This window comes from Pristiophorus japonicus, chromosome 6, assembly GCF_044704955.1.
Source record: "Pristiophorus japonicus isolate sPriJap1 chromosome 6, sPriJap1.hap1, whole genome shotgun sequence".
Taxonomy (NCBI): Eukaryota; Metazoa; Chordata; class Chondrichthyes; family Pristiophoridae; genus Pristiophorus; species Pristiophorus japonicus.
The window spans coordinates 222,935,063-222,957,195 of record NC_091982.1 but is presented as its reverse complement, the minus strand read 5'-3'; the positions used below and the strand labels follow the sequence as shown (position 1 = coordinate 222,957,195).

Sequence of the window (22,133 nt, the reverse complement as noted above, 5' to 3'; positions counted from 1 at the left end):
CACAAAAATAATTTCAACACTTACCTTTTCAGGCTTCTTCTGTAGTGCTAGGTTTCAATGAGCAGAGCGCCTTTATAGAAACATAGAAAATAGATGCATGAGTAGGCCATTCGAGCCTGCACCGCCATTCAATAAGATCATGGCTGATCATAAGACAGTGTACACAAAAGCCAGACGGCCATTAAAATGGCATCAGGGCCCTATCTACATTGTAGAATCCTGATTAGAATGAAGTTACGAGGCTCCCACCTGATACACCAGAGGGTAATACGGCGGTGGACTGGAAACAAGGCGCCAAGTCCACCATTACGATTTTAACTCCCCTATTGCCTGGTTTCCATTAGGAGGAGGAGAATTAAAATTGGACCTTTCATTTTGTCAACTGGCAGAATTAACATGATAGAAATTGTCTTTGCTGTTCCACAACATGCTGGTACTGAAGTGAACCCAGAAGCTGAACCTACTCTAGACATACACACAAGTTAATATTAATACTGTCTATATTCACCATGGAAGTTTTACACACATTTTCTATCTTATTATGCCAAAATATAGGGCAACACATGACCCAGTATAATTTATCATCTTGAGTTACATTAGGACTGTCAACATAAATTTTCCTAACACACCCAGAAGCACAATAATAAAAGCCACAGGCTGTTGCTTAGTTGGGATCTAGTTTATCCAGGAAGACTACGTGCAAGTCATATGCATACATATCACCAATGTTTCAATGAAACTATAACCCAGAAACATAATAAAATAAACGCCACAGGTTATTGATTTGTAGGGATGTAGTTTATCCAGTTTATTCAATAAGACTACATGCAAGTCATATGCATATATCACCAATGCGTCAATGAAACTATAATCACAGAAAAAAACCTAGATGTCACAAAACTTAAAACAAGGGGCTCTCACCATAATGCTACACTGTCCAATGGCCTTTTGAGTAGCTCAACAAAGCTATTCCTTGAACTTAAAGTCCATCCTTATCCTAAAAACAATGGGTAAAAGAAAATCTCTGTTTTGGGTTAGGTTTCTTCTGTATACTACTTGCAGTGAAATGGTCAGGTAGCTTCTGAAGAATCATGATTTTGTTGCAAAGAGCAGAGGAATTTTCCCCTCATGTTTATTTCTATCTCTCAACATTGTTTCATTTATTTTGTTGTCTTGTACAATTATTTTGAATCTTCTTTCATGGTCTTTATTACTCCACTCATTTAGAGCATCTTCTGCAAAAAGCAAAGCAGTAAATCCCATTAAGGCAGAGCGATGGCTTTGAGTGGAGAACGCCAATGGAAAACACGTTTCTGCAATGTAGAGAAAATGCACTGGAGTACAAAATTCTAATGTCATGGAAAATACTCCAAGGAAGGTACTTTCTATAGAATTAGGACTGTATGCTTATCCAGGAATTGTGTATCTATATTCTGGGAACACCCTATGTACAAAGATACAGGGTAGGAATCACTAAGTGACATTATCCAATGAGTATTTTAAATGCGCTTGTACCAAATTGCTCTCTTATTTTGAAAGAGGCATTTGAATGGGTTAATACCTCCAGTAAAAAGTGGCAGAGGATTTGATATAAGCAGATCAGCCTTTGTACAGTAGTTACTGACAATTTCTACTCTCAAAACTCTTAAAATGCTTTTGAAATGGTTGAGAGTGCAGACTCCTTCAGCAGTTATGTAACATTACTTCTGCACGTAGCCAGTCTGGAAATTCTGCTTGAAGCACAAAGTGAGCAGCAGTGTGTGATATACAATCACAGTTACGTGATCTTTTGCCTGCTCCTCAATCCAACTGACTTTAGAAGGCACAAAAGCACAAGACTTGTACCACTTTCCACGCGATAAATCATTTTAAGGCAATAGCATTTTGCAAACCAAATAGAAAATTCTACAGTGTTTTCTGAAGGGAAAACAAAGAAGAATAATTGCTGATTTTATGGATGACCTATTAAGTGTCCCACCTCCACTTCCTTCCAGAAATCCAGGTCGTCAGCTTCACCGGAATGCATTGACTCACTATATACTTTAGTTCTTGATTAAAAAGGTCCTACATATGGGTCTTAATCAAAAGCTTGTAGCTTATTTCAGGATATTTATGTTAAAACTATAATTAAAAAAGGATAAGAGAGAATAGCAGCCATCCAGACCAGGACGGTTCCAGTTTACAATCTATACCCACTTAAGATCTCAGCAGGCGGTGATTGAAAAGCTCCCTGGCAGCTTAGGTTTAGGGAAAGGGAAGTCAGTCAGGGTTCTCACTTCTAATTTTCATATTGCTTGTGGGTATGTTGAATGAGGCTCAACTGTGATCCCTGCCCCAAAATTGAACAGCTTGCTGACCCACCACCTCATTGTGACTCAGAGGTGCACAGCAACTTGGACGAGGCGCTGGGTGCGCTTTTAATCAAAAATTTTCTGGCAAGGAGGGGAGAAAATAAAGAAAGATGTTTTTAAGGAAGTACATGTATCTGGTAAAAACTTGTATTGCAGACATGTCTCATTAAGCTAAACAGGAATAGTGAGCTGCTGAATGCCACTATAAAAAAGGTCTCTAAAGGGCAACAATCGTTAAAGCAAATGAATTGAGTGGCATATTTGTAAGAATAAAATGATGGTACTGAAATTGCAAGAATAAAAAAAAAGTATTTAGAACACGCACATTTTATCTGGACTAAAAAATTCATTTTCTCAACTGTCCTTGTTATTGCTGTAACCATTTTTAATGCTGAGAAAATGCATGAGCCAGATGGAAGAGAAAGTGCCAATCCTCAATACTGTACATCAATATTACTTTAAATACACGAGTAGAAATTACTTGCAACCAACCTGGCAGTAGGTTTAAATTTTTCAAATGAGAGAGGCATGCAAAAAAGCCTCTTATTTCGGATATATACTTCATCAAATCTTCGTTTTCTTTTCTTTGTATTAGTACTTCAGAAATGACACAGCAAACATCAGAAGAATGTCATATTTTATAACGTTATACATAAGAAAACAAAGTATATTAACTATAATTTGATGGCTACAGCAGAATCATGCACCCAATTTTTATTTTATGTCAATTAAACTAGGCTAAACATTTAATTTGTGCTACAAGTTATTTCTCCAAGTTATGAATAGGGATTTTTCAAATGACAATTCAATTCAAATTTATCTCCGATACATGCAACAAGTTTAACACTGCCAAATATGTTAATTTCATTGCTCAAGCAATCGTGCACGACAGTTAAAGATTCAGTTCCAAACTACTTAAATTTGCCACATCTGAAACATTTTAAAAGATACAACTTTGTTTGAAGTGACTAAAAGAAAGTAGTGAATGATCAATATTTCAACACTGAAATCAAGCGAAGAACTAGTGATGCAAAGTAAAATAAACAACACGGCCAGTGTAAATGGTTTAGATTTTTTTTTTGGGGGGGGGGGGCGGTGGGGGAGGCAGGGGGTGGAGTGGGGTAAGAGTAAGAAGTATTTCTCTCTTCTTCCTTGGTCTCCCTGCATCACATGTTGAGCTGGTGGGCCACCTGCTCCTGCTCTAACAATGCTGCTATGAAACCTGCCAGTAGGAAGTATGAAAGATCAACCAGGATGGCTCTACGTTACAGTTTTCCTTCCATGTGGGAAAGTGCATGACCTCCTTCAGCATAAATCAAAAGCTTATCAGGTGTCTAAGCGTTTGTCAGGACGAGGGGGTGGGAAAGCTAGAAGGTGGTGCAAAGCCACATCCCACTATTCTGGTTGAATTCACCATGAACTTCAAAAGCAAAATGATGATGATTACAGCAATACTTTATCAAATATTCGATCAACAGACATTATCAGATTGAACTTGACAATATTATCTCTTGCAGAACATATAGTTGATGTGTGAAACTGCATGTTATCGATTTTGAGTTACTTGAATTTTCATATTTATTGGCTTTGATAATTACATTGCACATTATGTTTGGAGTAGTAGGCATGTGTCACACAAATACACATCACTATGGTCCAACATGTACAGCATGCATTAGAACATTGCAGGTGGTTTGAGAGCACACATTTTGATGCATGCAGCAAAAACAAAACAAGAGAAATTTCCAAAAAGACATGAATTTCAATTTGGATATTGCTCCATTATGATGCAATTACCAGTTTGTATTGTTGCTCACTATATTCTGCCAGACCCATTATGATCTACCCATAATCAGTATAGAAGGAAAAATACAGTAGTTTGTCAACAGTTTTAATTCAAAGTTACAACTTTTAGTGGTGCAGGACAAGAGACAAGAAAGGGGAAGAGAAGGGAGAAAGGGAAGAGTGGAGGGTAGCAACTACATTTTTAATAACTTTTCCCATCCTTGTTTTGGAACTCTCCTGGACAATAATAAAATACTGCTTTTAATTGATAAAATAAAAATAAAAATACTGCAGTAGTGGAAAATCTGTTACTTCTAACTGTTTCAATCCATTAGTTATTTAGCTCAAATTAACAAAAGTGTCAAACAAAACTTTAGCAATTGGTGATTGAAGTCACTTGTCAAATTACATTTTTTGAAATGTATTCAGTATAATTCCACAAACGTGCACATTTTCAAAATGAGAGTCCAGTATAAACTGGTGACATTATCAATAGGTTTACAGTTGAATTGACAGGCAGACATGTTGTACCACAATACAACCAAATCTCCCACTTCTGGTAGCACAGCCCTTTAAAAACTGGACCAGTACGAGTACTTTTTATTGCTTTAAATACAAGTGTACATAGTCTATTACCTTTTGCTGCTCTCTAATGAATCTAAGAGTAGAGCTGAATCTTTTTCATTTTGGCTGGCATTACAGCTTGAGCTCTCTGAAAATTCATTTCCATTTGAATCAGTCCCACTTGAGCCATTGCTTTTCATCTCCACGTCATCATGCAAATGCTGCACTTCCTGATCTTGTGTTTGATCCTGAATATTGCCGTTATTTAAACGCAGCACCAACTCAGCCTCTTGGTACTCAGATTCAGAATACGTGGCCATTCTCTGATGTCAGTCTAAAAGGAGAAAGAATGGGAAGAAACATTTTTACCATAACCAAGGTAGAGATCAGAAATATACCATTCAACGTCCTTCTGCTGGCTGGGAAAGATACTTTTATTGACAGAAATTCAGTGTACATTCTTCTCCAGCAGTAAAAATAGAAAGTGACCAAAGGTTAGTTTTAGGACTGATAATAACCTGTTCAAGGTCAGAAATCAACTTTAAAGCCACATAATCCCAATTTTAATCCCTCTCCCACCAAAGACTTTTGCAAATTCATCAGCTTTTCATTCACCAAAGTAAATCCCCTAGAACCAACATAATGTTATTTGGCTTTATGAAGTAATCAGTATTAAGTTCAAAACAGATATGGTTTCAGGCACAAAGTCTGGAAAAAGGAGTAGGAGTGGATGGGGAGAAACCTATTTCCAGTTCTGTGGCACAAGCCTAAAATGGGATAGCTCTTGCACTCAATTATGTGAGGACATGTCAGTCAGTGGTGGGGACTGGAACACTCTGGATATACAGCGCCAAGCACACCAAGATCAGAGAAAGCTCCTTCTAATCTACAACACTGTGCCTCAACTCCAACTGCAAAGGAGTGCCTGGTTCCCAAACCAGTGTGACACTTTCCCAATTTCCTACATTGGCCATCCGTGTGTCGGTGTAATTGCTAGTATTTGTACCACTGTTTGTGAAGCTTTTAAGGTGTGGACTCTTTCTCATTAGAAAGTGATTGTAGACTGTCCTATTGCATTTTGCACTGCACAGGAGAATTGTCAGCCCACCACAGCTGCGCACAGAATTTTCCCATAATAGAAGCATGGACAAAAGAAAAGCCCAAGGGTTGCAAGTCCACAACACAATTTAAAAACTTAAAATGAACATCTAGCTGCAAACTTCTTGGATTTCAAGAGGTTAACTCAAAACAAGATTGCTTCTCATAGAAATCACAGCACAGGAGGTGCTCTCAGTCCATAATGTCTGTGCTGGTGATGGTGAAGCTATCTAATTGAAGCTATTTACTCAATCTGCATTTCTCTACCCATCCCAAGACAAACGTAGGTCCCCTGCAGTCAGAATCAGGGGAAGTCATAACGGGGAACAAAGAAATGGCAGACCAATTGAACAAGTACTTTGGTTCGGTATTCACTAAGGAGGACACAAACAACCTTCCGGATATAAAAGGGATCAGAGGGTCTAGTAAGGAGGAGGAACTGAGGGAAATCCTTATTAGTCGGGAAATTGTGTTGGGGAAATTGATGGGATTGAAGGCCAATAAATCCCCAGGGCCTGATGGTCTGCATCCCAGAGTACTTAAGGAGGTGGCCTTGGAAATAGCGGATGCATTGACAGTCATTTTCCAACATTCCATAGACTCTGGATCAGTTCCTATGGAGTGGAGGGTAGCCAATGTAACCCCACTTTTTAAAAAAGGAGGGAGAGAAAACAGGGAATTATAGACCGGTCAGCCTGACATCGGTAGTGGGTAAAATAATGGAATCAATTATTAAGGATGTCATAGCAGCGCATTTGGAAAGAGGTGACATGATAGGTCCAAGTCAGCATGGATTTGTGAAAGGGAAATCATGCTCGACAAATCTTCTGGAATTTTTTGAGGATGTTTCCAATAGAGTGGACAAGGGAGAACCAGTTGATATGGTGTAATTGGACTTTCAGAAGGCTTTCGACAAGGTCCCACACAAGAGATTAATGTTGCAAAGTTAAAGCACATGGGATTGGGGATAGTGTGCTGACGTGGATTGAGAACTGGTTGGCAGACAGGAAGCAAAGAGTAGGAGTAAATGGGTACTTTTCAGAATGGCAGGCAGTGACTAGTGGGGTACCGCAAGGTTCTGTGCTGGGGCCCCAGCTGTTTGCATTGTACATTAATGATTAGACGAGGGGATTAAATATCGTATCTCCAAATTTGCAGATGACAGTAAGTTGGGTGGCAGTGTGAGCTGCGAGGAGGATGCTATGAGGCTGCAGAGTGACTTGGATAGGTTAGGAGAGAGGGCAAATGCATGGCAGATGAAGTATAATGTGGATAAATGTGAGGTCATCCACTTTGGTGGTAAAAACAGAGAGACAGACTATTATTTGAATGGTGACAGATTAGGAAAAGGGGAGGTGCAACGAGACCTGGGTGTCATGGTACATCAGTCATTGAAGGTTGGCATGCAGGTACAGTAGGCAGTTAAGAAAGCAAATGGCATGTTGGCCTTCATAGCGAGGTGTTTCTACAGTTGTACAGGGCCTTGGTGAGGCCACACCTGGAGTATTGTGTACAGTTTTGGTCTCCTAACTTGAGGAAGGACATTCTTGCTATTGAGGGAATGCAGCGAAGGTTCACCAGACTGATTCCCGGGATGGCGGGACTGACATATCAAGAAAGACTGGATCAACTGGGCTTGTTTTCACTGGAGTTCAGAAGAATGTGAGGGGATCTCATAGAAACATTTAAAATTCTGATGGGTTTCGACAGGTTAGATGCAGGAAGAATGTTCCCAATGTTGGGGAAGTCCAGAACCAGGGGTCACAGTCTAAGGATAAGGGGTAAGCCATTTAGGATCGTGATGAGGAGAAACTTCTTCACCCAGAGAGTGATGAACCTGTGGAATTCTCTACTACAGGAAGTTGTTGAGGCCAATTCACTACATATATTCAAAAAGGAGATGTAGTTCTTACTACTAGGGGGATCAAGGGGTATGGCGAGAAAGCAGGAATGTACTGAAGTTGCATGTTCAGTCATGAACTCATTGAATGGCGGTGCAGGCTCGAAGGGCCGAATGGCCTACTCCTGCACCTATTTTCTACGTTTCTTACATGGTTTGTACTCTTCGTTTCAAATATTTATCCATTTCATTTCTAATTATGTTAGTCACGAGAACTAAATATAATTGAACTTGTAAAATGATTGTTCTCCAATCCATGTTTGTATCCAAAAAGAAACAAAGAAAACAGATTAACTAGGTAGTTCATTTAACAGCTATTTGAAGCATTGATGGCACACAATAGCTGCTCCACTTAATTTAAAAAAAAATCAGTGACAAAACTAATTCACCTCGTGTGAATTTGTACAAATTAAACATGATGATTTATGGCTCGATGTTTTCCTGGTGAACTAACTTATTTTCTAGCATTCATTATCAAATGATTAAAGCTCTCTGAAACTTATCAGTTTGCAATGGCATATCTTTAAGTTTCTTATTACTTCATCTTGATATTGACCATTCTGCAGGGTCATTCTTGACCCAACAGCCTAGTGGTACTTTAAATTAACTTAAACTTCCCTGCTTAACTGGCAAAGGCTAACAGTTAACATTACAATATAAAAAGAGAAATCAACTGTAGTATATCAGTGGACTTCAGGACAGTCACAGTAGGTAACTGTAAAGATAAAAGACAGCTTAATCCATTGCCTGCAAAATGTCATGGTCTGCCTTTTCTCTTTACAGATACAGACTGTCCTGCTGTGTATGTGTCAATTTTTGTATTTTTATAACCTGGGATTTTTTTCCTCTAATAAAATGCTGCCACACTGATGCTTTCATCTCACATGGCAGTAACTGCGGTCATATTCAAACACTATATCATGTACATCAAAGCAGACGTTTATGATGTGACACTTTCAGATACTAAGATCAACATTAATTTCTGACCATGGCAGTTTAGAACACTGCCACAACAATGCTATTGTGACAATATACAACACACAAATGTGGCCAACAGGAGACTGGACTATGTGTAACTTCTGACAGCGATTCCAACTTGTGGAACACCTAGAAAAAAAAAACTATTGTGATCGAGACTTAGCAACATTTTCAGATACCAAGGGAATCAAGGGATATGGGGATAGTGCAGGGAGGTGGAGTTGAGGTAGAAGATCAGCCACGATCTTATTGAATGGTGGAGCAGGCTTGAGGCGCTGCTATTTCTTATGATTTGGCAATAATAAATTGTACTGCGTGAAACTTCAAATATCATTGCCAATTTTCAACACAATCACAGAAAAGACTATGACAATACCCACCAACAGTACAAGTCATGATAGCTATAGATAAAACTCACAAACTAAAATATAATAAGAAGAAGATAAGTATAAGCATACACAGCCATCCAATCACAAGATTACCTTTCTGGATTAAGTGCTAATCCAAAGAGATGATCCGATTTTGTTAAATTAATTTAATTGCCACTTCTCTGTGGGTTTCTATATCAATCATATTTCTATAAATTGTGTAAATTCAAGATGAAGTAAGTTGCTTCACTCTGAAGCTCCTCAAACAATGTATATACAACATAGTATATCTCAACATTACACCATCATTAGGATCAGGTTAAGAGAAATAATGGGAGACCACAAATACAGAAAAGCTTTTGATGCAGAACTGCCAACAATAATTCTATAAAGAAAATGTGAACACTCAGATTTTCCACATCACTTTAGTGCATTAACCAGTAATGCATTTGCTAATTTTTATTTTTGCAGTGATAGGAAGTTTAATTCTGATCTACTGTGACTGCTGATCCACCTCCTGGGTGTCAACCCACTGCCAAAGTTGCGGTAAGAGACAGACAAATGCACATTGGTCTGCAGGCACCTGGAAGAGGTGGTCTTACAAGCATAATAATGTGCACTGACAACCTATAAAACCAGATCATACAAAGTCCAGCTGGAAAAGAAAAAAGAGATTTTAATTTTTTTTTAAACTGAACTTATTCATCAACATTAAAAATTGAAGTGTTGACAGGATAGTCAGTTCTTTCCAGTCGGATAAATAAGACCAGCTTCATGCACCCATTGGATTACAGGCACCTACAGCTCCAATGACCCTAACTTAATGCCAGTGAAAACAACCTCCAGCTGGCACCACTGTGAAAACAGAGCGAACAGTAACTTACTTGATACAGTGTGAAAGTGGTAGGACGTGATAGCACACAAGGACTGCAACTATCCTGAATTATGTAATGGATACACATCATACGTGTACCATTACTGTGATCTAGTTGTCAAGAATAAACCACCCCTCAACTTTTAGCAGGAGGGATTCTAAAATGTTATTGGTCAAATTCACTGTTGCACCCAATCAAAGGGGGGAGGTGGGACCATTTGGGTAGCTTTGCACAGGCACAACGGACCGAATGGTGGTCTCTGTGCTGTTAGATTCGATCAAGTCTCCAAACTAAGAGTAGCCGGTTCAGAAGACGCGTTCAAATTGTACATTTCCTCTTCTGCATTGTTGCAAAAACACGAAAAAAAAAACGCTCTTAACCCTTCAAAACAAAATTCATCGGCATGTTTAAAAAAATTACCTGCTTAACACGAATCGCGATTTGAGGTTTAAATAGCTATAAATACGAGCCCCTTTCACTTCAATACCAACCGAGATAACGGTTGCAGAACATAGATAGCATCTCCCTCTGCCATCGGTTGAAATAACGACACCGTAACTCAAAACATTGCAGTTATTAAAAAAAAACTTAGGAAACGAATCTGATCAAAAAAGTTACACAGCATTGCATTTGTAACTGATCAAAACAAATTCTGCACGTAGCTTTAACTTACCTCGGTGCGTGTGCAATGCAAACACTGCTTCACGACGAAAAAATGCAATCTCGCAATGAATAGATAATCTTAACACTGACAACACGACTTCTCAACATGACCCACCAACACGTTTCCCTGACACCGGAGGGATTATGTAACTGCTTTACAAAACACCGGGACTGCCCCAAACCATTTACTGAAACCACACTTCCTTAAATCCTAATCATTCTAACTACACCGAATTTAGCAACCTTATAAAGCAAAAGACCCATATGCTATAATCATCAGGTGCACATTTAATTCCATGACCCAGAGTGCAGAAAAGATAACAAGTAATGTCTTCCTTCCCCTACTGAGAACTTCATGCGATAGTGAAATACAACTCTTTTAAATTTATTGGGCTTACAACTTTTTAAAATACGATGAAATGCAAAACCTTACCTCTCCAGCGGTGACTACACTGACATTGACTATGTGCAAGTGATCGCGGCCAGCGGTGTTCCACTTGGTTCGCGCTGCTGCACACATCAGGGAACGTGCCAAGCCACGCCCCCTCAAGTTTCTCATTGGCTCGCAGCCTCCGTGTCGGGAGGTCATACCATTGTGACGTCTCCGATAGGCGCGTCGCCATTGGTCTGTCAATCTGTCAATCTGTCCAAGCTCGCCACACAACACTCACGTGGAATCCAATGTGTTCTCCCAAAGACCTACAAATCCCCCGGGGGCTCAGACGTACCAATGTTCACGCCCTCGTCCAGGCCAATATCCCCAGCATCGAAGCTGTTAAGTAATTGGTTTTGCGCCGGCAGTGCTCTCCAATAGCATGCTTGCCACTTACAGAGGCGTGGCTTCTGTCAGTTGGCTGGCAGTGCGGTGAAAGGTGCTGCCAAAATAGAATCATACAAACTTACATAATAAAAGGAGGCCGTTCGGCCAGTCGTGTCTGAGCTGGCTCTTTGAAAGAACATTCGTGCTTAGCCCTACAGCCTCGCTTTTTGTCCTTAACCCCGTCATTTCCTCATGCTCCAACTCCTATCCAACTCCATTTTAAAATTAATTATGGAATCAGCTTCCCCTGCCTCTGCGTTCCAGATCCGAATGGAAAAAAAACTCATCTCCCTTCCAGATCTTTTTCCAATTATTTTTAATCTAGGTCCTCTAGTTATTGACCCACTCATCAGAGGGAATATTGTTCCCAATTTACACTATCAAAATCTATCATCATCTTGAAAACCCCTATTAGGTCACCTCTTAACCAGTGTTCCCTGTAAGGTGGATGGCTGCGTGCCGGCATTTCAATGTAAAAAACGCACATGGGCGGTATTTTGAATCGCCCAGGCAGTCCCTTAAAGGGGACACGCAGGGCCCCCAAAAAAATCACAGGGCACATAGCTTTTAACGTCTGTTCCAAGGAGAACAGTCCTAACTTTTCCAACCTCTCCTCATAAAGGAAGTCCCTCATCCCTTGTAACATTCTGGTAAACTTCTGTACCCTTTCCAATGTCCTTACAACTTATCTGAAGTGTGGTGCTCAGAATTGTCCACAATACTCCAGCTGAGGCCTAACTAGTGATTTATAAAGTTCTAGCATGATCCCTTTGTTTTTAGATTCTATTCCTCTATTTATAAACCCAAGTAACACATATGCTTTTTTAACCAGCTTATCAACTTGCCCTTGCCACTTTAAATAATTTTCTATATGGACACTAAGGTCTCTCTGCTCATCTACACTTTTAAAATTTGTGCCATTTATAGTATACTATCTTTCCATATAAGTCCTCCCAAAGTGCATAACTTCACACTTGTCCGCATTGAACTGCATCTGCCATGTATCTGCCCGTTTCATCAATGAACGGCAATCAACCTGAAATGTTAACTCTTTCTGTCTCCACAGATGCTACCTGAACTGCTGTGTTTTCCAGTTTTTTCCTGTCATCCTGAAGCTATAGATCTATCCTCATCATGATTTACTACTTTGCCTAGTTTTGAACCATCTGCAAACTTTATAATGCTGCTCCCGACATCCGAGTCTAGGCTGTTTATAAAAGTTCAAAACAGTAATGAACCCAAAACTGACCCTTGGGGAACTACAAACCTCCTCCCAGTCTGAAAAACACACATCCAAGACCACCCTTTTCTTCCTGTCACTGAGCCAATTTTGTATCCATATCACCACTTTCCGCTTAATTCCATGGGCTCCCATCTTCTTAATAAGTCTCTGATGTGGCAATTTGTTGACTGCCTTCCAAAAGTCCATATATACAACATCTATGGCACTACCTTGATCAACCTTCTCTGATAGCTCATCAAAGAATTCAATTAAGTTAGTCAAATGCAATTTATCTTTAACAAATCCATGATGGCTCTCCTTGATTAACTCACACCTTTACAAATGAAAGTTTACTTTGCGCCTGATAATAGTTTCCAATAACTTCCCCACCACCGATGTTAGGCTGACTGGCCTGTAGTTTTTTGGTTTATCCTTCTCCTCTGGAAAAGTGGTATAATATTAGGAAACTTCCAGTCTTCCATCACTACTCCTGTATTCAATGAGAATTGAAAGATTGTGACCAAAGCCTCTGCTATTTCTACCTTTGCTTCGTTCAGCAATCGAGAATGCATTCCATCTGGATCAGGTGACTTACCAACTTTCAGTAACGCTTATCTTTTTAGTACATCTTCTCTATCTATTATTATCCTGTCCATAACTTCCCTCTCCTCTTTTAGTGTAATCATTACATCATCTGCTTTGTTTGTGTAGACAGATGCAAAGTATTAATTCAATACTTTTGCCATGTCCTCTGTTTCTACATGAAGATTTTCCTTTGGGTCCTTAACAGGCCCAACTGTTGACCTAGCAAACCACTTTCACTTTATATGTTTATAAAATGTTTTAGAGTTTAATTTAATGTTGCCTACTAATCTTTTCTCATACCTGTCTTTGGCTCCCATATTAACTTTTTCAATTCACTCCTGTATTTCCATAATTTTCCTGGTTAGTAATTGAATCTTGCTCCTGACATTAGTCATAAGCCTCCTTTTTCTGATTTACTTTAACTTTTATTTTATTTTCATTAGGATGCATTAGTTTTGGAGGCTCTACCTTTTCCCTTCAAAGGAATATGCCTAGTTTGTACCTGAACTATCTCTTTCCTGAATGCCCTCCATTGCCCCTTTACCCTGCAATCGCCTTTTCCAATCTACCTGTGCCAGGGCCCTTCCAATCAGGATCCTCTTCTGCCACAGCACCAAAATAGCTCTCATCAAAGTCACAAATGACATACTTTGTGACTGTGACAAAGGTAAACTATCCCTCCTCGTCCTTTTTGACTTGTCTGCAGCCTTTGACATGGTTGACCACTCCACCCTTCTCCAACGCCTCTCCACTGTCATCCAGCTGGGTGGGACTGCACTCGCCTGGTTCTATTCTTATCTATCTAATCATAGCCAAAGAATCACCTGCAATGACTTCTCTTTCAGCTCCGGCATTGTTACTTCTGGTATTCCCCAAGGATCTATCCTTGGCCCCCTCCTATTTCTCATCTACATGCTGTCCCTTGGCGACATCATCCAAAAACACAACGTCAGTTTCCACATGTATGCTGACGACACTCAGCTCTACCGCACTACCACTTCTCTCGACCCCTCCACGGTCTCTAAATTGTCAGACTGCTTGTCCGACATCCAGTTCTGGATGAGCAGAAATTTTCTCCAATTAAACACTGGGAAGACTGAAGCTATTGATTTTGGTCCCCGCTACAAACTCCGTTCCCTAGCCATTGACTCCATCCCTCTCCCTAACATCTGTCTGAGGCTGAACCACACTGTTCGCAAACTTGGTGCCATATTGTGGGTATACCTTCACCACACAGACTGCAGCGGTTCAAGAAGGTGGCTCACCACCACCTTCTCAAGGGCAATTAAGGATGGGCAATAACGCCAACATGCCATGAATGAATTTTTAAAAATATGACCCTGAGCTTCCAACCACATATCCGCGGCATAATTAAGACGGCCTAATTTCTCCTCTGTAACATCACCCGTCTCTGTCCTTGCTTCAGCTCATCCACTGCTGAAACCCTCATCAATGCCTTTGTTACCTCTAGACTTGACTGTTTCAGTGCGCTTCTGGCTGGCCTCCCCCATTCTACCCTACATAAACTTGAGGTCATCCAAAACTCGGCTGTCCTAACTCACACCAAGTCTTGTTCACCCATCACCCCTGTGCTCACTGATCTACATTGGTTAATCCCCAGTTAACCATCGCCTCAATTTCAAAATTCTCATCCTTATTTTCAAATCCATTCATAGCCTCGACTCTCCCTATCTCGGTAATCTCCTCCAGCCCCACAACCCCCCAAGATATCTGTGCTCCTCGAATTCTTCCCTCTTGAGCATCCCTGATTATAATTGCTCAATCATTGATGGCCATGCCTTCTGTTGCCTGGGCCCAAGCTCTGGAATTCCCTGCCTAAACCTTTCTGCCTTTCTACCTCTCTTTCCTTCTTTAAGATGTTGCTTAAAACCTACCTCTTTGACCAATCTTTTGGTCACCGGCCCTAATTTCTCCTTAAGTGGCTTGATGTCAAATCGTTTGGTCATATAATACTCCTGTGAAGCGCCGTGGGACATTTTACTTTGTTAAAGTTGTTGTTGTTGTTACATCACTAAAATTAGCTTTGCCCCAGTTGAATATTTTTACCTTCAATGTTTTCTAGTATCTTTCCATAAGTTCTTTAAACCAAATGATGTTGTGGTCACTGTTAACTAGATCATCTCTTACTGTAACACACTCCATTTGCCCTTCTTCATTTTCCAGAACCAGATCCAACACTGCTTCCTTCTTTACTGGACTGGAGACATATTGATGAGAAAGTTCTCCTGTGCACATATCAGAAATTCTTCTCCATCCCTACTGTTAGCACTATGTTTTCCCATTCTATAAAAGGGTAATTAAAGTTTCCTAATATTACTGCTCTATTTCTGTTTCTTTGAAACTTGCCAACAAATTTGCTCATCTATATCCTCCTCACTGTTTGGAGTTCAGAAAAAGCTCCCAGCAAAGTAACAGCTCCCCCTCTGTTCCTCAACTGAAACCAAATAGATTCAGTCCCAGAAACATCCAGTAAATCCTTTCTATTTAGAACCGCAACACCATCCTTAATCAATACTGCCACTGCCCCCTCTTTTTCCTTCTCTATCATTCCTGAATACTTGGTAAACAGGAATATTAAAAACCCATTCCTGGCCTTGTTTGAACCATGTCTCTGTTAATTGCAACTACATCATAATCCCATGTAGCAATCTATGCCAGCAGCTCACCAACCTTATTAGTTACACTACGGACATTGACGCACATACAGTTTAATACCTCCTTTGTCACTTTTGCTATTTTCCTCAATCTGGTCCCTGAAGTTTTAGGGCTATTATTAATTTCACTGCTGTTTATATCTCTGTCTCCTGATCTCATTGCTGCTCCTCTCTACTATTTTCTGGTTCCCCTCCCCTGTCAAGTTAGTTTAAACGCTCTCCAACAGTACTAGTTAACCTCTCAGCGAGAACATTGGTCCCAGCTTTGTCCAGCTGTAAACTGTCCCTTCCCCCACAACTGGTCCCAATACCACAAGAATCTGAAATCCTCTCTCCTGTACCACTTCTCCAGCCACGCATTTACTTGCACTATCATCCTGTTTCTATACTCACTAGCATGTGTTACTGGGAGTAATCCTGAGATTACTACCTTTGAGGTCTTATTTTTTAATCTTTTTCCTAGCTCCTGAACCTCTGCTTGAAGGACCGCAACACTTTTTCTTGCTATGATATTGACTCCAACATGGACCATAACTTCTGGCTGTTCTCCTCCTCCTCGCAGAATATCCTGCATCCACTTGGTGATATCCTTTACCCTGGCACCAGTCGGCATCATACTATTTGTGAATCACAATTGCGGTTACAGAATTGCCTGTCTATGCATCTAATTATTGAATCCCCTGTAACTATTGTATTTCTACTCTTTCTTTTTCCCGTTGTGTACGGTCAAATCTCTCATGGTGCCGGAGGTTTGATGTTGAGTGCATTCCTCCAAGGTGTAGTCACTGACCACACTCGACCAGCTCTGTTGGGTGGGCCACATTGTTCGCATGCCTGACACAAGGCTCCTAAAGCAAGTGCTCTACTCGGAACTCCTACATGGCAAATGAGCCCCAGGTGGGCAGAAGAAATGTTTCAGGGACACCCTCAAAGTTTCCTTGATAAAATGCAACATCCCCACTGACACCTGGGAGTCCCTGACCAGAGACCGCCCTAAGTGGAGGAAGAGCATCTGGGAGGGCGCTGAGCACCTCGAGTCTCGGCGCCGAGAGCATGCAGAGAGCAAGCACAGGCAGCGGAAGGAGCGGTGGCAAACCAGACTCCCCACCCACCCTTTCGTTCAACGACTGTCTGTCCCACCTGTGACAGAGACTGTAATTCCCGTATTCGACTGCTCAATCACCTAAGAACCTCACTTTTAGAGTGGAAGCAAGTCTTCCTCGATTTCGAGGGACTGCCTATGATAATGAGTCACTCTGCCCTGGTATTCAAAACTGAAAACTGGTAGGCGAGTGCCACTAGCTTGTGGGAGTGGGAGTCCTGCACTACTTGCGTCGTCCTCCTACCCTGTCTGGTGGTCACCCATTTCTTCACCTCCTGCACCTTCTGTGTAGCTGTGGGGTGACCACATCCTGGAATGTACGTTCGAGGAAACTCTCAGACTCCCAGATGCACTGCAATGACTCCAGATGCTCCTCAAGCTCCGAAACTCGGAGCTTGAACTCCAGCAACTGGCGGCACTTCCTGCACACATCGTTAACCGGAACACATAATGTGTGCTGGAGTTCCCACATAGAACAGGTTGCGCATTCAATGTTTTCTTTTATTCATTCATAGGATTTGGGTGTCACTGGCAAGCATTTATTGCCGATGAGAAGGTGGTGATGAGCCACATTCTTGAACCACTGCAGTCCGTGTGGTGAAGGTTCTCCCACAGTGCTGTTAGGTAGGGATTTCCAGGATTTTGACCCAGTGATGATAAAGGGCCAATAGCCTTTGCTGTATGCAATGCACTCAGTTGTTTCTTGATATCACATGGAATGAATTGAATTGGCTGAAGACTGGCTTCTGTGATGGTGGGGGATCTCAGGAGGAGGCCGAGGTGGATCATCCACTCGGCAATTGTGGCTGAAGATGGTTGCAAATGGTTCAGCCTTGTCTTTTGCACTCATGTGGAGGGCTCTGTTATTCAGAATGGGAATGTTCATGGAGCGGCCTCCTCCCGTTAGTTGTTTAATTGTTCACCACCATTCACAACTGGATGTGGCAGGACTGCAGAGTTTGATCTGATCCATTGGTCCCAGCTGGTCTGCCATGGTAGTCAATCCACTGATCTCAAAATCGCTGAGACCTTGATCACTAAAACACTTAACACTGAACTCTAAAAATCTTAAAACCTGACGTTTAAAACATTGAGACACTGACCTATAAAATTCTAAGAAACTGACCACTGAAAGGCTGAGATACTAAAACAGTATTCCTACCCCTCTGCTGTTTACCGGCCTGTCTGCGCTGACCCCAGTTTGAGAAGCACTGGATTAATCTTCCATTATCCAAATAGATGGGAGAGCTGTTATCATATCCAATTAGCAAATTGCAACAAGATTGTTCTGATTGACCTGGGGCAAGGCTAAATTACAGGTTATTGGAATATAAAGTCACCAATTAACTGGGCGTGTGGGCTTACCTACAGGAATGATCTTTGACACTGCACTCAAGAAAACCACCTGGTGCAGCCTAAAAATTTAAACATCTTCCTCATTGCCTCCTCTTTCCTGTCCCCCCATCCATCTAACAGTCTCCTCCCTTCTCCTTTCTTCTCTTCGCTCCCCCTGCCTTTGTCTCGCTCCCCTTGCCTTTCTCCCCCTTGCCTCTTGTCTCACTCTCCAACACCTCTGGTTTCTCTCTTCTGCCTCCTCCCCCCGCCCTTCCATTCTCTCTCCCTCACATCTCTCCGTCATTTGCCCTCCCCTGTCTCTATCTCTCTTTTCCCCAGTATTTCTCAGTTCCTTCTCTCATCTCTGTGTTCCCCTGTCCCCTTTTCCATGTATCTCACTATCTCTTGCCCTCTCTACCTGCCTGGTCTCTCCCTCTCTCTTTTTCACCCAGTCTCTTCCACACTCCTCTCCCTACGTCCGCGTCAATCTCTTCCTTTTGCAACTCCATCTCTCTCTCTCTCCCCCTCCATTGGTCTCAATCTCTTTCTGCCTCCCTGTGTCTCATCCTTTCTCTCTCTCTCTCTCTCTCTCTCTCTCTCTCTGCCCTATCTCTCTCTCCCATTCCTCTGTCTGTACCTCCATCTGTCTCCTATTCCTCTCTGTACTCCATCTTCTCTCTCTGCATCAATCTTCCTCACCTTTCTCTGTACCTCCATCTCTCTCTCCCTAGCACTCTTACCCATCTCTCTCTGTACCTTCATCTCTCTCTCCCTATCTTACCAATTCCTCTCTCTATACCTCTATCTCTCTCCTCCATCACATCGCTCTCTCTCTCTGTACTCCCATCTCTCCCTTTTCTGTACCTCCATCTTTCTCACTCCCATTTTTCTCTTTGTACCCCCATCTCTCTGTCCTACTCACTCTTTTCACCTCTCTCTGTACACCATCTCTCTCTCCCATGTCTGTAGCTCCACACTGTGGATGCCTGTGTTACTGCAGCTAGTGCTGTTTAATAAAGAGCAGGTCACCTGATCAGCAGGACAGAAGTTGCCTGAATCTGCAGCCATCTTACAGGTTGTGTGTTGTGTGCTTCCCTGAAGATATCACATTTGGTGATGGGAATGGAATGTAATTGGATAATACAAAGCTGAATTTTTTTTTGGTGAAGTATTCAGCCAGCCGACAGAGAGACTTTGAGAGCTTCTCTGTTTTTGAAAACAGCTACAAATCCGAGGTAAATTATGAGCACACTTGGTTAAACTGCCAGAGTCAAAATGGCTGCCCCGATGGGAGTTATAGGGCATTTGGGGGCATTTCAACACGACCGTGAAAGTTTCAGAGCATATGTGGATCAGCTAGAAATGTTTTTCACTGCAAATAATATCATCAAAATTCCCAGTAATGAAGACAATAACCAGGTGGTGTTGGAACGAAAAAGAGCTATATTCTTAACTGAGGCCGGTCCCGAGTTATATGACATGCTGATAAATTTGCTTGTGCCTAACAAGCTAAAAAATACGATGCTGAAACAGATTCTAACTAAGCTAGAACAACATTATAACCCCGTTCCGTTAGAAATTGCTGAAAGTTATCGTTTCGGAATACGAAATCAGAAGGCCGAAAAAAATATCAGTGAGTACATTGTAGCATTAAAAAAGCTATCTATTCACTGTAATTTCGGAGACTTTCAGAACCGAGCATTGCGAGGCCGCTTTGTTTGTGGGATCAAAAATGATGCGATCAGAAGAAAGTTATTGACGACGCCTAACTTGACTTTTGATGTAGCTTGTCAGACAGCTAGGTCGATGAGCATGGCCGACCAATATTCCCAAGAATTTCATAATAATTTCAGTCATCAGACAACCAAGGTGAATCGCCTGCAGGTTCAAAGTAAAAGGCGATGGGGCCCCAAAGTCTCAGAAACTGGAAATGGGAACAGAGCATTGACGTCCTGCTATCGGTGCCTGGGACAACACATTGCTCAAAGTTGTCCATATGTGAAGGCAGAGTGTTTCGTCGGCAGGAAAACAGGGCATCTTGCGAAGGCATGCCGACTGGAGGGTAAACCAGCTTTCAAAGCTAGGAGTAGAAATCACCAGAGACTACATAGCATGCAAGAACAACAATAGGATGAGGAGATGTTAGAGTTAAACGTCACCAGGAGCACGAGGTTAACGGACGGCGATTCAAAAAGTATCATAATCCACATAGATTTGGCAGGATTCAAGATACCCATGGAAATCGACACTGGTGCATCCGTGAGTGTAGTACCGGAGTCACTATACCTCGACAAATTGCGGGGTTTCCCATTGGAGAAAGCCAAGATAGAACTGCGAGGGGCTACTCGGGAGAGAACATTCCGTTGGTAGGTCGTATCACCGTACCGGTGAAATACAAGGATCAAGTTCAGAACTTGCCTCTAATAGTAGTGGCAGGAGACAAGCCTGCCTTACTAGGAAGAAGTTGGTTGGGATCACTGAAGCTGGATTGGAGTGAGATCTTTCATGTTGAAACGAGAGTGGTGTCAAAGGATGATGTCATCAAGAATTATCCAAAGGTGTTCTGCGAAACGGGCAGTCCGATCCAAGGCTTCAAGGCAAGTGTCAGGGTACAGAAGGATGCTAGATCGGTTTACTGCAAGCCACGTTCCGTACCATATGCACTCAAGGAGAAAGTTGAGCAAGAACTCAAAAGACTAGAGACTAAGAACATTATTTCTAAGATAGATCGATGTAATTGGGCTATACCCATTGTTGTTGTACCTAAGTCCGATGGTAAGGTAAGATTGTGTGGTGATTATAAAGTAACCATAAACCAGGTTCTAGAGGATAATGTCCCCAATACATTGGCAAATATAGAAGATTTGTTCACAACACCGACAGGGGGTCAGATTTTCTCAAAATTGGATCTTACGAATGCTTACTTACAACTTGAACTTGATGAGGAATCCAAGTCATGCTTGACTATAAATACTCATCTAGCTCTATATCAATTTAATAGGCTACCATTCGGAGTGTCTTCTGTCCCTGCCATATTCCGAGGGTTAATGAACCAGATTTTGCAAGGTATTGAAGGGGTAGTATGTTATTTAGATGACATACGAATTTCAGCACCAAATCGGCAAATTCATAATAACATATTGAATGAAGTCTTCAAACGGCTAGAGAAGCAGAGTACGAGTGTCTGCTCGCAAGTGTGAGTTATTTCATAACTCAGTGAAGTACTTAGGGTACAGACAACCAAGGAAAAACTGAATGCAGAAATGCACCCACTCCCAAAAATGTCACTGAACCTCGATAATTTTTGGGTCTTTTGAACTATTATGGGAAGTTCCTGCCAAATTTGGCTACAGTATTACATCCACTGAATGAACTATTGATTTTCCTGAGCTAGAAGGACAATTGTTCATTGTGATTGATAGCCATTCGAAGTTGGTCGAGGTGGTTCCAATGTGGAAAATAACAACAAATAAAATATTGGACATTTTGCGAAGATTATTTTCTTAATTTGGTCTCCCAAAAGAAATTGTTTCGGATAATTGTCCACAATTTCGTTCAGAAGAATTTTCACAGTTCACGAGCAAAAATGGTGTGAAACATACCAACGTACCACCGTGCTTCAAATGGTGCATCAGAGCGCACTGTACAAATTGTAAAAAGTGTCCTCATCAAACAAATGTTGGATCCAAATCCAAAGAAACAACAGTTGGCATTAGACTACAAATTGGCTAATTTTCTACTAATGTATTGTAATACTTCTCACAGAACTACTGGTGGAACACCAGTTGTTTCTCAAACGACAGCCACGAACC

The 22,133-nt window shown here is 41.4% G+C and overlaps 1 protein-coding gene across 2 annotated transcripts in view; it reads right to left on the bottom strand.

Moving 5' to 3' along the window:
- The window catches only part of per2 (period circadian clock 2), a 54,129-nt gene extending 43,031 nt beyond the window's left edge, over window positions 1-11,098 (bottom strand). The window contains exons 1-3 of one of the 2 annotated variants that reach the window (XM_070883626.1): window positions 11,016-11,098; window positions 4,773-5,034; window positions 2,844-2,948 (exon numbers count right to left, since the gene is read on the bottom strand). In XM_070883626.1, the coding sequence (XP_070739727.1) occupies window positions 2,844-2,948; window positions 4,773-5,020 (353 nt within the window). In that variant the 5' untranslated portion in view covers window positions 5,021-5,034; window positions 11,016-11,098. The remainder of the gene's footprint in view (window positions 1-2,843; window positions 2,949-4,772; window positions 5,035-11,015) is intronic. The other variant, XM_070883627.1, reaches the window with a different exon arrangement.
- Between the last annotated feature and the right edge of the window lie 11,035 nt (window positions 11,099-22,133).